This window comes from Brachyhypopomus gauderio, chromosome 19 (assembly GCF_052324685.1).
Source record: "Brachyhypopomus gauderio isolate BG-103 chromosome 19, BGAUD_0.2, whole genome shotgun sequence".
Classification (NCBI taxonomy): Eukaryota; Metazoa; Chordata; class Actinopteri; order Gymnotiformes; family Hypopomidae; genus Brachyhypopomus; species Brachyhypopomus gauderio.
In genome coordinates this window covers 15,696,507-15,715,651 of record NC_135229.1, presented here as the reverse complement: position 1 = coordinate 15,715,651, position 19,145 = coordinate 15,696,507, and the positions used below count along the sequence as shown (strand labels likewise).

General features: G+C 46.7%; 1 protein-coding gene across 4 annotated transcripts in view; it reads right to left on the bottom strand.

Annotated features, from left to right (window-relative positions):
• The window catches only part of LOC143482832 (teashirt homolog 1-B-like), a 48,190-nt gene that overhangs the window by 24,014 nt on the left and 5,031 nt on the right, over nt 1-19,145 (bottom strand). The window contains exon 1 of one of the 4 annotated variants that reach the window (XM_076981385.1): nt 9,186-9,259. The exons of the other annotated variants lie outside the window; for them this stretch is intronic. Coding sequence (XP_076837500.1) covers nt 9,186-9,198 — 13 coding nt within the window. The 5' untranslated portion in view covers nt 9,199-9,259. Of the gene's footprint in view, nt 1-9,185; nt 9,260-19,145 lie in introns of those variants that run through there. 4 annotated transcript variants of the gene reach the window in all.

Genomic DNA, 19,145 nt, shown 5'->3' with positions numbered 1-19,145 from the left:
TCCCATATACACACCCACACCCCATATACATACCCACACCCCAAAAACACACCAACACCCCATATACACACTCACACCCCATATACACACTCACACCCCATATACACACTCACACCCCATATACACACTCACACCCCATATACACATTCACACCCCATATACACTCTCACATCCCATATACATACCCACACCCCATATACACACTCACACCCATATACACACTCACACCCATATACACACCCACACCCCATATACACACCCTCACCCCATATACACACCCTCACCCCATATACACACTCACTCTCACACCCCATATACACGCACCCACACCCCATATACACTCACATTCACACCCCCCCATATACACACACTCACACCCCATATACACACTCACACCCCATATACACTCACAATCACACCCCATACACGCACCCACACCCCATATACACACCCACACCCCATACCCACACCCCATATACACACTCACATCCCATATACATACCCACACCCCATATACACACTCACACCCCATATACACACACACCCACACCCCATATACACACTCACAACTCATATACACATGCTCACACTGACACCCCATATACACACTCACACCCCATATACACACACACACACCCCATATACACATTCACACCCCATATACCCTCTCACATCCCATATACACACACCCACACCTCATATACATATCCACACCCTATATACACACTCACACCCCATATACACACACCCACACCCCATATACACACTCACATCCCATATACACACCCACACCCCATATACACACTCACTCACAACCATATACACACTCACACCCCTTATACACATTCACACCCCATATACACTCTCACATTCCATATACACACACCCATACCTCATATACATACCCACACCCCATATACACACTCCCACTCACATACACACTCACCCCATATACACACACCCACACCCCATATACACACTCACATCCCATATACACACCCACACCCCATATACATACCCACACCCCAAAAACACACCAACACCCCATATACACACTCACACCCAAATACACATTCACACCCCATATACACTCTCACATCCCATATACATACCCACACCCCATATACACACTCACACCCATATACACACTCACACCCATATACACACTCACACCCATATACACACCCTCACCCCATATACACACCCACACCCCATATACACACCCTCACCCCATATACACACCCTCACCCCATATACACACTCACTCTCACACCCCATATACACGCACCCACACCCCATATACACTCACATTCACACCCCCCCATATACACACACTCACACCCCATATACACACTCACACCCCATATACACTCACAATCACACCCCATACACGCACCCACACCCCATATACACACCCACACCCCATACCCACACCCCATATACACACTCACATCCCATATACATACCCACACCCCATATACACACTCACACCCCATATACACACACACCCACACCCCATATACACACTCACAACTCATATACACATGCTCACACTGACACCCCATATACACACTCACACCCCATATACACACACACACACCCCATATACACATTCACACCCCATATACCCTCTCACATCCCATATACACACACCCACACCTCATATACATATCCACACCCTATATACACACTCACACCCCATATACACACACCCACACCCCATATACACACTCACATCCCATATACACACCCACACCCCATATACACACTCACACCCATATTGTCAGGGCTGGCCACAGCGCTGCCCCGCCCGTGATCACTAGAGGGCACTCGCGGTCCTCTGTCAGGGCAGGTCCGACCTCTACTCATACCATGACTACCAGAGGGCGTTCCCAGTCTATGTCACGTAATCAGCGGAGATGAGCCGCAGCCGATTTCATTCATTCTTAAGGAGGTTGGTTGCGGATCATCTTCGCTGAGTTGTTTGGTCCTTTCAAGCGGTCAGCCTGTTTCATGGTTTCCAGTGTGTTGTAATCTATATATTCTCTTCAGTGTTTCTTCTCGTCGCTTTCCCCTGTATTTTCGAGTGTTCACTCCTTCTCCCTTTGGGCCATTCTCAAGTTTTCCTCCCACTATATTCTTCCTATCTAGTTTTTTGGTTTGTTAGGAAGGGTTTCATTTATTTTGCTGCTTTTGGCTTGATTGCTAGTCCTTCCCTGGTTGTTTTCGTTACCTTACCTTGTCTCTCGTTTCTGCTTTGATATTAATACCGCGTTCTTTGGTTTGTTATTTCTATCGTTTTATTTGCTTTCGTTTTCGCGTTGATCTCTTTCCGCGTCCCTTAGTTGTGGGTTATTTATTTAGATTCTATTTTGCTGGTTTTCCTCGTCGCGTCGATTCCATTCCGCGGTTTTGTTTCCTGATAGTGAATTATATATTTTTTCTTATTTTGTATTTACCTCGCGTTGAGTCTTCTCCGTGTTTTCTTTTCTCTGTTTCCCTGTATTTATTCCCCTTGTGTTTATTTTCACAAGGGCGTTTTTTCTTTCCCTGCTTTTCCCGCATCACTTTTTGGCGGAGGCTTCAGTTCTTTATTTTGTTTGTGGTTTGGCATTTGGGTCCGTTTAACAAAACCTCAAGCGGTTTGTGCGCGTTCGCACAACCCCGCTTAACAGAACAACTCAGCCACAACATGGACCCAGCCACACTACAAGCTGTAGCGGAGCTGAGGACCGCTGTAGCTCAACAAGGTCAGTTGCTGGGTAGTCATGAGCAGACACTGCAACAGATATTAGGCCAACTCCAGAACTTGACCATGTCGCTGCAGGCTGCCACTCAGGCCACATCACAGGCTACCAGTGCTCCCCGTGCACCCGATCCTCCTGCTGTCACGGCACGTGTAGAGCCCGCCCTACCTGTGCCTAGACATTACTCTGGGGATCCGGAGGAATGCAGGGGATTTTTGCTCCAGTGCTCTTTGGTGTTCGAACAGCAACCGTCACGGTTCCCCACTGAGAAGGCTAAAGTGGCCTACGTGGTGACACTGCTCTCTGGAAAGGCTTTGGCCTGGGCAACCTCTGTTTGGGAAAACCAGCCTGAGCTGTGTGCATCATACGACCGCTTTGCCGAGGCCATGCGGCAGGCTTTCCACCACCCTGCCTCAGGGGGAGTAGTGGGCAGTCGGTTGTTGCGTCTGCGCCAAGGCAAGCGCTCCGTCTCTGAGTACTCCCTGGAGTTCAGAACTCTAGCGGCAGAGAGCAGGTGGGAGGCTGCAGCCCTGCTGGCAGTATTCCAGGAGGGGCTTAACGACGAGTTGGCAGTCCGCGAGCTCCCCGACGGTCTTGACGCATACATTAACCTTGCGGTACATTTGGAGAACAGGCTGCGGGAACGTACGCAGCGGCACAGGCCCCAGAGCAACAGCACCACACATGCCCCCAGAGTTAACCCCCCTGTCTCAAGCGGTGAAGCCAGGGGGGACAACGGGGAACAGCCCATGCAGATAGGAAAGACCCGACAAACCCCACAGGAGAGGCAGACGCGTTTGTCAGAGGGCCGGTGTATTTACTGTGGTGACCTGGGTCACAAACTCACCACATGTCCAGACCTGCAGGGAAAAGCAAAAGCCCGCCGGTAGACGGGAGACCTCCGGTGGGCCTCTCGGGTTCTCCTCCCTACACCAGTTTAACCCTCCACACAAACTTGACATGGCAAGGCACTTCCGAACATTGTCAGCTTGCCTTCATTGATTCAGGGGCAGCGGGTAACTTTATTGACGCCACATTAGTCAGGGACCTTGGGGTGCCCTTGGTCTCACTACAAAGACCGCTTTCGGTCGCTGCCGTGGACGGCAGGTCGCTTTCCTCTGGGGAGATCACTGACCAAACCATCCCCGTTGAGCTGTCCATAGAAGAACACGTTGAGCACCTCACCCTGTACGTCATCAGTGCCCCCAAGACTCCTCTTATCCTTGGTCTTCCGTGGCTTCAACGTCATAACCCCGAAGTAGACTGGCTTAATCTGACAGTCAGCCGATGGGGGCCTATGTGTAGACAATCCTGCCTCCTTACTCATAGGGCCAGTGCGCCCTATGGGCCGTCTGAGTCCATTGACCTAAGTCGGGTTCCCTCTGAATACTACGACCTTAAACAGGTATTCAGCAAAAAAAGGCTAACATCCTCCCACCTCACAGGTCCTATGATGTAGCTATTGACCTGCTACCTGGTACCAGTCCTCCCCGGGGAAGACTGTTCTCTCTTGCAATGCCCGAATGAAAAGCCATGGAACAGTACATCCAGGAATCCCTGGCGGCCGGTCTCATCCGGCCATCCACGTCCCCGGCTGGGGCAGGGTTTTTCTTTGTTGGTAAAAAGGATGGGGGGTTAAGACCATGCATCGACTACCGGGGCCTAAATAAAATCACCGTAAAAGACTGCCACCCGCTGCCTCTTATGGCCACCGCTTTCGAGTCCCTACAGCAGGCCGTGGTCTTCACTAAACTCGACCTTCGAAGCGCGTACAATCTGGTTCGGGTACGGGAGGGGGACGAGTGGAAGACAGCTTTTATCACCCCGTCCAGTCACTATGAGTACCTAGTCATGCCGTTCGGGCTCATGAATGATAATGAGCTGTTTTCCAACGGCTCATTAACGAAGTCCTGCGAGAAGCACTGGACTGTTATGTTTATGTCTACCTTGATGATATTCTAATATACAGTCGCTCGCAACAAGAACACGTCAAACATGTCCGTCGGGTCCTCCAGTTTTTGCTGGAGAACCACCTCTATGTTAAGTTAGAGAAGTCGGTTTTTCACGCCACTGAGGTCCCCTTTTTGGGGTTTATAATTTCACAAAACAAGCTAGCTATGGACCCTGCTAAAACCAAGGCCGTTGCTCAGTGGCCTGAACCCACAACGCTTCGCCAAGTACAGCGGTTTTTAGGGTTCGCCAACTTTTACCGCCGATTCGTCAAAGACTACAGCAGAGTAGCCGCTCTTCTCACCGCCCTTACCAGAAAGTACCCAGGACCGTTTGCCTGGACCCCTGAGGCCCAGGCGGCCTTCGATGCTCTCAAAGCACGTTTCGTGGCTGCCCCGGCTCCCTTTCACTGTAGAGGTTGATGCCTCGGACGAAGGGGTCGGGGCAGTACTGTCTCAGAGGTCAGGGATGCCACCTAAACTCCATCCCTGTGCGTTTTATTCTCACTGTTCTCACCATTCTTTTTATTTTATTCTCACCACTCTTTTATTCACACCCGCCGAGCATAACTGACGTTGGGGACAAGGAGTTGCTGGCGGTTAAAACCGCCTTGGAGGAATGGCGGCATTGGTTGGAGGGGGCCAAACATCCGTTCCAGGTATGGACCGACCATAAAAATTTGGCCTACCTCCAACAGGCCAAACGCTTAAACCCCAGACAGGCCCTTGGGTCTCTTGCACCCTCTTCCGGTACCCTCGCGCCCGTGGTCTCACGTCTCCATGGACTTTGTAACCGGAAGCCAAGTTCGTGGCATTGCCCAAGCTGCCTTCCGCTCAAGAAACGGCACGGTTGTTCCTGGAGCATATAGTTAGGGCTCATGGGTTCCCGGTCGACGTGGTCTCCAACTGAGGACCCCAATTTACCAGCCGTTTCTGGGCGGCCTTTCTCGGGTTGTTGGGGGCCAAGGCTAGCCTCTCCTCGGGGTTTCATCCCCAGTCCAATGGCCAGACCGAAAGGGTCAACCAGGACCTGGAGCAGACGCTACGTTGTCTGGCCTCCGCCAACCCGTCGACCTGGGCCGACCGCCTTGTGTGGGCAGAGTACGCCCACAACACTCTGTGGCACTCATCGCTGGGGATGTCCCCGTTCGAGTGTCTCAACGGGTTCCCCCCGCCTATGTTTGCCGACCAGGAAGACGAGGTTGCGGTTCCTGGGGCTCTTTCAAGGTGGTTCGGCGGGTCAACCCCATGGCTTATCGCCTGGCACTTCCTCCTTCTCTTCAGCTCCATCCGGTCTTCCACGTGTCTAAGCTTCGGCCGGTTTTGTGTGCTCTACCTAGGGCTCCGGTGCCTCCGGCTCCCCGCACCATCGGTGGGGGTCCTGCCTACATGGTTAGGCGTCTTCTTGACATGCGTAAGGTTTGGGGTCGGGAGCAGTTCCTGGTGGACTGGGAGGGCTACGGTCCGGAGGAACGCTGCTGGGTTCCGGCTTCGCGCGTCCTGTGCCCTGCCTTGATTCGGGAGTTCCGTCGCGACAGGGCCGTCGCTCTTGGCCCGCAGGGTCTCGGGCCTAGTGGGGGGGGCCTATGTCAGAGCTGGCTTTATTTTGTTTGTGGTTTGGCATTTGGGTCCGTTTAACAAAACCTCAAGCGGTTTGTGCGCGTTCGCACAACCCCGCTTAACACATATACACACTCACACCCCATATAAACACTCACACTCACACCTCATATACACACTCACACTCATATACACACTCACACTCACACCCATATACACACCCACACCCCATATACACACTCACACTTACACCCACATACACACTCACACTCACACCCCATATACACACTCACACTTATATACACACTCACACCCCATATACACACCCACACCCCATATACACACTCACACTCCATATACACACTCACACTCACACCCATATACACACTCACACCCCATATACATACCCACACTCCATATACACACTCACACCCCATATACACACTCACACCCATATACACACTCACACCCCATATACACAACCACACTCTTCACAACCTGTTTGTGTTGTGTAGCCACAAGCATTTGAATGTCAGTTGAAGCACATCTCTCTTCTACACAGACACCAATAATACAACAATGAGCTCTTTGTACCGTGTGTGGTTGGGATGGGGGGGCACTGCCTCCAAAGACTGCACGGAAAAACAAACACGTACTAGTAAAGCCCTACACTCAAATGTAGAAAAGCTCTATTCTCAAATTTAGTAGAAAAGCCATACACTCAAATGTAGTAGTAAAGCCATATCCTAACATGTAGTAGTAAAGTCATATACTAACATGTAGTAGTAAAACCCTACACTAACATGTAGTAGTAAAGCCATATACTAACATGTAGTAGTAAAACCCTACACTAACATGTAGTAGTAAAGCCATATACTAACATGTAGTAGTAAAACCCTACACTAACATGTAGTAGTAAAGCCATATACTAACATGTAGTAGTAAAACCCTACACTAACATGTAGTAGTAAAATCCTACACTAACATGTAGTAGTAAAGCCATATACTAACATGTAGTAGTAAAACCCTACACTAACATGTAGTAGTAAAGCCATATACTAACATGTAGTAGTAAAACCCTACACTAACATGTAGTAGTAAAGCCATATACTAACATGTAGTAGTAAAGCCATATACTAACATGTAGTAGTAAAACCCTACACTAACATGTAGTAGTAAAGCCATATACTAACATGTAGTAGTAAAACCCTACACTAACATGTAGTAGTAAAGCCATATACTAACATGTAGTAGTAAAACCCTACACTAACATGTAGTAGTAAAACCCTACACTAACATGTAGTAGTAAAGCCATATACTAACATGTAGTAGTAAAACCCTACACTAACATGTAGTAGTAAAACCCTACACTAACATGTAGTAGTAAAGCCATATACTAACATGTAGTAGTAAAACCCTACACTAACATGTAGTAGTAAAGCCATATACTAACATGTAGTAGTAAAACCCTACACTAACATGTAGTAGTAAAGCCATATACTAACATGTAGTAGTAAAACCCTACACTAACATGTAGTAGTAAAGCCATATATCTTAACATGTAGTAGTAAAGCCATATACTAACATGTAGTAGTAAAACCCTACACTAACATGTAGTAGTAAAACCCTACACTAACATGTAGTAGTAAAGCCATATACTAACATGTAGTAGTAAAACCCTACACTAACATGTAGTAGTAAAACCCTACACTAACATGTAGTAGTAAAGCCATATACTAACATGTAGTAGTAAAACCCTACACTAACATGTAGTAGTAAAGCCATATACTAACATGTAGTAGTAAAACCCTACACTAACATGTAGTAGTAAAGCCATATATCTTAACATGTAGTAGTAAAGCCATATACTAACATGTAGTAGTAAAACCCTACACTAACATGTAGTAGTAAAACCCTACACTAACATGTAGTAGTAAAGCCATATACTAACATGTAGTAGTAAAACCCTACACTAACATGTAGTAGTAAAGCCATATATCTTAACATGTAGTAGTAAAGCCATATACTAACATGTAGTAGTAAAACCCTACACTAACATGTAGTAGTAAAACCCTACACTAACACGTAGTAGTAAAGCCATATACTAACATGTAGTAGTAAAACCCTACACTAACATGTAGTAGTAAAGCCATATACTAACATGTAGTAGTAAAACCCTACACTAACATGTAGTAGTAAAGCCATATATCTTAACATGTAGTAGTAAAGCCATATACTAACATGTAGTAGTAAAACCCTACACTAACATGTAGTAGTAAAGCCATATACTAACATGTAGTAGTAAAACCCTACACTAACATGTAGTAGTAAAGCCATATACTAACATGTAGTAGTAAAGCCATATACTAACATGTAGTAGTAAAACCCTACACTAACATGTAGTAGTAAAGTACTAAGATGTGATATTTAAGTCACACTGTCATCATCTATTTGTGTGTGTGAACCATGACAGTGGGTAGGTGAGAACACATCATCCCAAAGACAGGAGTTCCAGGTCAAAGGGCATACCGACACACAGGAGTGCCAGGTCAAAGGGCATACCGACACACCTGCAAACCAAATTCATATTAAAGACACAACAAACACAGTTTCACACACACATATTATATATATATATATATATATATATATATATATATATATATATATATATATATATATATATATATATATATATATATATATATAAGAGGACGGAGTGAGGGTAAGAGGGCCAAACAGGAATAGAGAGATATCATTATTAGAGATTGTGTTACATAGTACTTAAGTTCTTAGTACATAGTTTATTTTTTGTTTTGCTGATTACAAAATTAAACTGCAAAATGGGTGTAAATGTTTTCCTGAATCGCAGAGAGAGAGAGAGAGAGAGAGAGAGAAAGAGAGAGAGGGGATGCAGAAAAGAACCCACCGGAGGTCATCATTCTGCCACAAACACAAAAATACCTCCAGTAATAATAAACAGGGGCTTTCTAGGGAGAGAAGGAAAAGAAACAACAGTGTCTCCCAGTGTTTAAGATAATGAGTCAAATGCCATCAAACATTCTGTGCATGGAATCGTTTCTTAAATTGATTACAGGTATACTATTATTATTATTATTATTATTATTATTATTATTATTATTATTATTATTATTATTCACATTCTACGTTATAAAGAAGTTTTTCTTTGTTAGTGTTTTCAATGCTTAAGTGAATTTATACAAATGAATAAACAGAATAATGTGTTGTTGACAAAGAAATACATACCTTTTTCAGAACTAAATTGCATGGACAACACTGTCCTGGATGAAAATGTTCATAGCAAAGAAAACATAATGGAAACAAATGTTATTAAAAGAGAATTAGTGTGTGAATCAAGTGAATGAATCAGGTGAATGAATCGGATGATCTGTTCTATAGACCTTTATATCTGCTCTGTTTGGTGTCATAGCATTTTTTGTACACAGCAGGATCCATTTTTCATAGTGTGTGTGTTTTTATGGGATTTCTGATGCAAGCATTCTCTTAGCGGAGCAGCGTTAACGGTGGCGTTAGTAGGTCAGGCTGTGGCATCATGAGTCCCACACTAACCCTTGAAGCAACTGAATGTTTCTGATGGCAGCTATTGCTGGTATCTCATTATGCAGGGACATGGAGATTATTTTAAAACATGGGCTCCAAACATGGGAGACAAACCCATACAAGCACACACACACACACACACACACACACACACACACACACACACACACACACACACACACACACACACACACACACACACACACACCAATAATAAACTTCAAAAGATTCTTAACTGGCACGCTGTTTACCTTAGACAAGAACAACGCTACCAGAAAATCAGTGCAGCAGACAGAGAGAAGCCCAAGACAGGTTGTGTGTGTGTGTGTGTGTGTGTGTGTGTGTGTGTGTGTGTGTGTGTGTGTGTGTGTGTGTGTGTGTGTGTGTGTGTGTGTGTGTGTGTGTGTGTGTGTAAGCGGGCCATGCTAGAGGACAGAACACATATCAGGGCCTCTTTTTTGGCAGAGGTTGTGTAGGGAGAGAGCTGCATGCTTGGGGATGTGGAGTTGGGGAGGTGGAGTTGGGGAGGTGGTGTTGGGGAGGTGGTGTTGGGGAGGTGGTGTTGGGGTGGTGTTGGGGATGTGGTGTTGGGGAGGTGGAGTTGGGGAGGTGGTGTTGGGGAGGTGGTGTTGGGGAGGTGGTGTTGGGGTGGTGTTGGGGATGTGGTGTTGGGGATGTGGTGTTGGGGATGTGGTGTTGGGGATATGGTGTTGGGGATATGGTGTTGGGGAGGTGGAGTTGGGGTGGTGTTGGGGAGGTGGAGTCGGGGTGGTGTTGGGGAGGTGGAGTTGGGGAGGTGGTGTTGGGGAGGTGGTGTTGGGGAGGTGGTGTTGCGGAGGTGGTGTTGGGGAGGTGGTGTTGCGGTGGTGTTGGGGAGGTGGTGTTGGGGAGGTGGTGTTGCGGTGGTGTTGGGGAGGTGGAGTTGGGGAGGTGGTGTTGGGGAGGTGGTGTTGGGGAGGTGGTGTTGGGGAGGTGGTGTTGCGGAGATGGTGTTGGGGAGGTGGTGTTGGGTAGGTGGATAGAACTCTCGTAGGCTTTGTGCTACGTGTTTCCCAAGGCCCCCGGCTGCCACTTTGATAAATGACACGTGTCATTCTGTCAGCCGGTGACAGTGCAGCTGGGAGGCCCTGTGATGTATGGCTCTGCTGGAAAAGGAAATCAAGTTTTCCTCCCACCCTCCCTCCTTCACTCCCTCCCTCTCTCTCTTCTTCTCTCTCTCTCCCTCTTGCTGTCTTTCTCTGGCTCACTTCTGGCCTGGACCGAGAATGTAGCCTTTTAATACAAGGCTTCAAGTTCCTTCCCTTTACCCCACCTCACTCAAAGCCTGGGACATAACCACAACACTCACACTGCTGCTGGCTGGAGCTGGCTCACTCTCTACCTCCAAGCCTTGTGTTAAGAGTCACTCTCTACCTCAAAGCCTTGCTTTGGAGTCACTCTATAACTTAAAACCTTGGGTTACAGTCACTCTCTGCAGTATCCCATTTAAAGATTTATCCTTAAGAGAACAGATGTGTCACAGTTACAATTAGGGCTCCAAAAATTTGGTTAATTTCATAGAACAAGTTTATCAAAAACAACAAATTTCACAGATTTTCAAAGAAAAATCCCACATTTCACAAACTTCATTAAATAAAACTACATAGTAGAACACTAGGATAGTAACTTGCCACACTAGTCTGCCATGCTAAATTCATGGCCTTCTTTAATGTGGGAGTGGTCAGGAGGCAGTGTTAGATTTCATACTCGAAATGAAAATACAGTAGAACCCCGGAACTCGACGCTAATTCGTTCTGGATGGAGTGTCGAGAAGCACCAACTAACGCCAACTAGTGGCATATAACTGGAGTTCCGGGGTTCTACTGTACTTTAATTTATTGTCTCAATGTCTCACTACCATGCTAATGTTCTCTGGATTAGGAAGCAGAAGGTCAAACATTTGAGTTACATTCGTAGCTAATGCAACTTTTAGGAAATCCTCCGTCTGTTGTTCTCACTTGTTCTCACACTCCACAAACGCATTCTCTCTCTCTCTCTTTCTCTTTCTCTCTCTCTCTCTCTCTTGTTCACTCACTACAATAACACCACACCAAGATGTGTAACTACTGAGAAAGAGAAACAAGTGGATCAAACAAAACCAGGGTACTACTCCACTCAAAGAGGTCATGACAGTACAGTGACCCTGCAGTGACCCCATCAGCTGGAGCAGAAAGGCAGACATTTCAAACTCTGAAGAACAAGAAGCACTGCCTTAGCACACAGTGCTGCTCCTGCAGACAACAGCAAACAAACTGCATACTGGAGTACAGTATACTCCCATTTACCACCACAGTGTACTGAAGTACAGTATACTCCTATTTACCACCACAGCATATTGGAGTACAGTATACTCCCATTTACCACCACAGTATATTGGAGTACAGTATACTCCCATTTACCACCACAGCATACTGAAGTACAGTATACTCCCATTTACCACCACAGCATATTGGAGTACAGTATACTCCCATTTACCACCACAGCATATTGGAGTACAGTATACTCCCATTTACCACCACAGCATACTGGAGTGCAGTATACTCCCATTTACCACCACAGTGTACTGGAGTACAGTGTACTCCTATTTACCACCCCAGTGTATTGGAATACAGTATACTCCCATTTACCACCACATCGTACTGGAGTACAGTATACTCCCATTTACCACCACAGCATATTGGAGTACAGTATACTCCCATTTACCACCACAGCATACTGGAGTACAGTATACTCCCATTTACCTCCACAGCGTACTGGAGTACAGTGTACTCCTATTTACCACCACAGTGTATTGGAATACAGTATACTCTCATTTACCACCACATCGTACTGGTGTACAGTATACTCCTATTTACCACCACAGCGTATTGGAGTACAGTATACTCCTATTTACCACCACAGCGTACTGGAGTACAGTATACTCCTATTTACCACCACAGCGTATTGAAGTACAATGTACTCCTATTTACCACCACAGTGTATTGGAATACAGTATACTCTCATTTACCACCACATCATACTGGTGTACAGTATACTCCTATTTACCACCACAGCGTATTGGAGTACAGTATACTCCTATTTACCACCACAGCGTACTGGAGTACAGTATACTCCTATTTACCACCACAGTGTATTGAAGTACAATGTACTCCTATTTACCACCACAATATGAGGCCATCAGCTCTAAACACACTATGTTGGAATGACAATGCAGTTTCTTTATTTTCTGTTAAACATTATTTCTATGAGAAGTCTAAGAGAAACTGTGAGATGTTGATCTAGATTGCCGACAACCTGCTTGAACAGGTTGTTTCAAGAACTTATATAGTACACACTTCTACATACAAACAAACATACACACATATTGAGGGCAGGACCTTTGATGAAAGTCTAATGGTGAGAAGGGCAGGGCTTGGAACTAAGGGGTGGAGTTTAGTTTCTGACTTAGTTTTCTCTTGTTCATACATATGGCAAAGACAGTAAAAAGAAAATACTGGTGAAAATGTAATATGGAGTTGCCTCCCATTTATTCTGTAGCAGTCCGGCCTCACTCAGCGCTCCAATCAATATCAAAGGTGCTCAATGGCACCAAGTGCAGAGCTTGTCAAACCATGTCATTATGGACATGTCATTATGGACATGTCATTATGGACATGTCTTTATGGACATGTGATTATGGACATGTCTTTATGGACATGTCTTTATGGACATGTCTTTATGGACATTGCTCTGTGCACAGTGGCACAAAGTTAGTTAGTCCAAAATGTCTTTGCATGTTGTAACATTTACATTACCCTCCATTACATTCAGACCTGCGGGTCTAGCCCAGTCCCTGAACAACAGCCTGCTCCATTATGCCTCCACCAATCCTCACTGTTGGCACTATGCATTCTAAGATTGAGTATTGTCCTGGCATCTGCCAAACCCTCCATCAGACTGCCAGCAAAGTATGATTCATCACCCCAGAGAAAACATTTCCACTGCTCCAGAGTCCAGTGGCAGCACACTGGCACACCACACCAGCTGATGATTAGCATGGTGCAGACTAGGCTAGCCTTATCCACACATGACATCCATTTCATGACACTCTTATGTTGGTCCCAGAGGTGGTTTGGAACTCTGTAGTGAGTGTTGCAACATGCTGGCACCGCTCAATGAGTTGGTGTGGTCTACGGCTTTGTGGCTGAACTATTGTTACTCCTAGCTACTTGCATGTCAAAATAAAAGCACTTATAGCCGACTAGAGCAAATCTAACAGGACAGAAATCTAATGATCAGACTTCTGGCAAAGGAGGAGTCCTAAGACAACGTGAAGTTCAGTCTGAACCTTTCCTACTGTCAGTGTTTCTCTGTGGCTCTACACCTGCTAGAAAAGGATGTGTCTAAAACACCTGAACTCAATCATTAGGACAGGTGTCCATATATTTTAGCCATATGTATATGTGTGCAAAGTGATTTGCATGTATTATTTTATAAATTATGGCTAGAGATTGCTGGAAAAGAAAAGGTTAAGGTTAGTGATAGTGTTAGGGTTAGTGTTTAGGGTTAAGGTTTAGGGTTTAGGAGTTAGGGGTTAGGATTAGCAAGTAAAAAGAACAAAAAGTGAAGAAAATGGTTCTTTGAGGATGGAAAGAAAGATCATATAAGATCATGAAGATCATATATTTGAACCTGAAGCTGAGCCCACACAATCCAGGCAGCCCATCACATCTTTAGGCAAATAAAGCCCCAAGCTACATACATCAACAGCACATGTGATGACAGAAAAGACCACAATGACATCACGAGCACAGTACCTGTAGTTACTAGCAACAATGTGCTTTCTCCTTCTAAGGTAATTGGGATGTGGCCCTTCTAAGCTTAAATGAAGGTTAGCACTGTAATTAGCTTCCCAGATTGAAGCCTACTCTATAAATTCACTAGAAGAGCTGCACTGAATACATTATAGAATTATCCAAACGCAAAAACAGAGCACAGGTATTGTGTGTATGTGTGTGTGTGTGTGTGTGTGTGTGTGTGGCCACTGGTCTAGAAATTCCACAAGGGACCACCTTCACTAGAGCTCACTGGGATAGCAACAGGAGTGTTGTCACTGCCTCTCTCTCTCTCTCTCTCTCTCACACACACACACACACACACACGCGCGCATCTGTCACACAACATCATGACATATACACAAACAGACACATACACCAATAAGCAACTTCTCTCCCCTTCTTACTGCTGCATCCTATCACGGAGGCTGAGGCAGGAGGCCCCACACACACACACACACACACGCACGCACGCACGCACGCACGCACGCACACACACACACACGCACGCACGCACGCGCACACACGCACGCGCACACGCACACACACACGCACACACACACACACACACACACACGCACGCGCACACACACGCACACACGCACGTACACACGCACGCACGCACACACACACACACACACACACACACACACACATGTGGCAGTTAACGCAGCGCTCTGCCCCGCTGCCTGTGCCAAATGCTCATTTTTCCTCTCATTTACGGCCACTGGCTGCGTGATGTCCCCCACTGCCTCAGAGCACACACACACACACACACACACACACCTGAGGAGACGAGGAGCTCCTGAGAGATGAAAAGCAGTCACACACCACACACACACACATACAACCACACACACACACATACAACCACACACACACACACACACACACACACACACACACACACGCTTCTTTCTCACAGCTGAAAAACAGGAAATGCAATCCTGCATCTTGCTTATAAATATACCTTCACCTTCCAGCTAATACCACATGTACAACCCACCGTCCTCACACCCTGAGCTCCTACACAACACTATCCACACACTATACACACATTATACACACACACTATACATACCCCTGTCCATACATTATCCAGACACTATACACACACTATCCACACCCCCCTTTTTACACACTGTCCAGCTCTTGTAATAATGTAGTTAAAATACAGCATCCATCAGTTCACAAGAACCTGAACAAAAATGACCAAAACTCCAGAGACATATGCACATATACTGAACACCAGCATGGGTGTATATACACACACACACACACACACACACACACACACACACACACACACACACACACACACACACACAAGCATGCATACATACACGTTTTGGAGACTAACAAAGGGACAAGGGTAATGTGGTGTTTCTTTTACAGGGACAGCTGGGGAGGGCAGACAGGCGGGGGGGCGGCACCACTGCACTGAGCAGTAATTCTTAATTGACACCTGTCAGCGTAATGGCTACAGTCACAGCTGCTACGGGAGAATCTGTCCGTCGTCCTGTTCATCTGTCAACTTTAATACCCTTCCTGCAAACCACCTCCCTCCACCTACCCCCATCTCCACACACCACCTCTCTCTCCCTCCACCTACCCCACACACCACACCTCTCTCTCCCTCCACCTACCCCACACACCACCTCCACCTACCCCCACACCACACCTCTCTCCCTCCACCTACCCCCACACCACACCTCTCTCCCTCCACCTACCCCCACACACCACACCTCTCTCTCCCTCCACCTACCCCACACACCACCTCCACCTACCCCCACACCACACCTCTCTCCCTCCACCTACCCCCACACCACACCTCTCTCCCTCCACCTACCCCCACACCACACACCACACCTCTCTCTCCCTCCACCTACCCCACACACCACACCTCTCTCCCTCCACCTACCCCCACACTACACCTCTCTCCCTCCACCTACCCCCATCTCCACACACCACACCTCTCTCCGTCCACCTACCCCCACACCACACCTCTCTCTCCCTCCACCTACCCCACACACCACACCTCTCTCTCCCTCCACCTACCCCACACACCACACCTCTCTCCCTCCACCTACCCCCACACCACACCTCTCTCTCCCTCAACCTACCCCACACACCACACCTCTCTCCCTCCACCTACCCCCACACCACACCTCTCTCTCCCTCCACCTACCCCACACCACACCTCTCTCCCTCCACCTACCCCCACACCACACCTCTCTCTCCCTCAACCTACCCCACACACCACACCTCTCCCCCTCCACCTACCCCACACACCACACCTCTCTCCCTCCACCTACCCCCACACACCACACCTCTCTCCCTCCACCTACCCCCACACACCACACCTCTCTCCCTCCACCTACCCCCACACCACACCTCTCTCTCCCTCCACCTACCCCACACCACACCTCTCTCCCTCCACCTACCCCCACACCACACCTCTCTCCCTCCACCTACCCCCACACCACACCTCTCTCTCCCTCCACCTACCCCACACACCACACCTCTCTCTCCCTCCACCTACCCCACACCACACCTCTCTCCCTCCACCTACCCCACACACCACACACCACACCTCTCTCTCCCTCCACCTACCCCCACACCACCTCTCTCCCTCCACCTACCCCCACACCACACCTCTCTCTCCCTCCACCTACCCCCACACCACACCTCTCTCTCCCTCCACCTACCCCCACACCACACCTCTCTCCCTCCACCTACCCCCACACCACACCTCTCTCCCTCCACCTACCCCCACACCACACCTCTCTCCCTCCACCTACCCCACACACCACACCTCTCTCCCTCCACCTACCCCACACACCACCTCCACCTACCCCACACCACACCTCTCTCCCTCCACCTACCCCACACACCACCTCTCTCCCCCTCCACCTACCCCCACACCACACCTCTCTCCCTCCACCTACCCCCCCACACCTCTCTCCCTCCACCTACCACACACCACACCTCTCTCTCCCTCCACCTACCCCACACACCACACCTCTCTCTCCCTCCACCTACCCCCACACCACACCTCTCTCTCCCTCCACCTACCCCCACACACCACACCTCTCTCTCCCTCCTCAGCTCTACAGGCCTGTTTCGTAATGAGGCAGAATCAGAGCACTTTGGTACAGTGGATGGAGAATGATCAAGACTAACTTCACACTAACCCCCCTCCACACACACACACACACACACACACACACACACACACACACCAAGCAAGAGAGAGAGAGAGAGAGAGAGAGAGAGAGAGAGAGAGAGAGAGAGAGAGAGAGAGAGAGAGAGAGAATGGACACAAAGAACTTGTGCCTAACTAAAACTGTCTTGTGAGAGTCTATTTGTTGTAAGGACCCTTCTGTTCCCCCTTGATGGAATGTTATAAGTTATTAAGTTACATCTTCCTCTACAGCACACAATGAACAAACTACATTAATAGACAAAATACTGCATAATTTATGTTTTAGCTGTATGAAAAAGACTGAACCTCTGCTCTAAAATAAAAGCAAAAAGCAGCATGCTGCTAGAGAAATCTGGAGAACTCTCTCCTAAATTGTTAAATCTAGAGAACTATCTCATAAAGTGTGGACTACACTCTGTTAATCCACAAGTGAGGAAAAACACATCATGACAAGAATCACCAGTAACACCTTATTCTGAAGTTTCCTTAACTAACATTATTTATGGCGCCACTCAACATTAACCATGAACTTTAGCATTAAGCAGCCATGACTAATGTTACCAAAGCAACCTAAACCATTAATTCAATACTGCACATTCATGTCATATTATGTGTTTTCTTCCTTGTTACCTTCTATAGTTTAGAAACAGTGAACACTTTCTTTTTTCTTCCCTTGTTCGAAGGGAAGACTGCTCATCAGTCAGTGTATCTGCAGCAGCTCTGAATCTTGTTAAAGTGGTAATTATTTTATGAACATTATTTAGCGCTCAACATAAAATCTTACCAAATCATTAAATAACATCTATTGTCATTCATTTATTTACTTATTTGATACATTTTTAGTAATTTTAAATATATTTTCATATATGGTTAATTTTCATATATTTTCATTTCAGAAAAAAATCATCATGAAAAGTTCACAGGGTGTGAGTAAAATAAAACCCCCAAAGACTTTTCTTATTCTTATACCATTTTGCAAACATGTTCATTAGCCTTCCAAACAAATTATTTCTAATTAGCAACTCAATATAATTCCAGCATTGTGAATCTCCGAACATAGACCTTTTGTTGAGAGTTGATCAAAGAGAATGTTAATTAGATTGGGTCTCATTTCTGAGGCTACGGTTCTTTGGCATTTATCTGTGTGTGTCCATCTACACTCGTCTGTCAACACTGTCCACCGTGGCTGTGCTGCCATGTTTGCTATCTGTGATGATTCAACACTCTTTCCCTCAAATAAATTCTATAG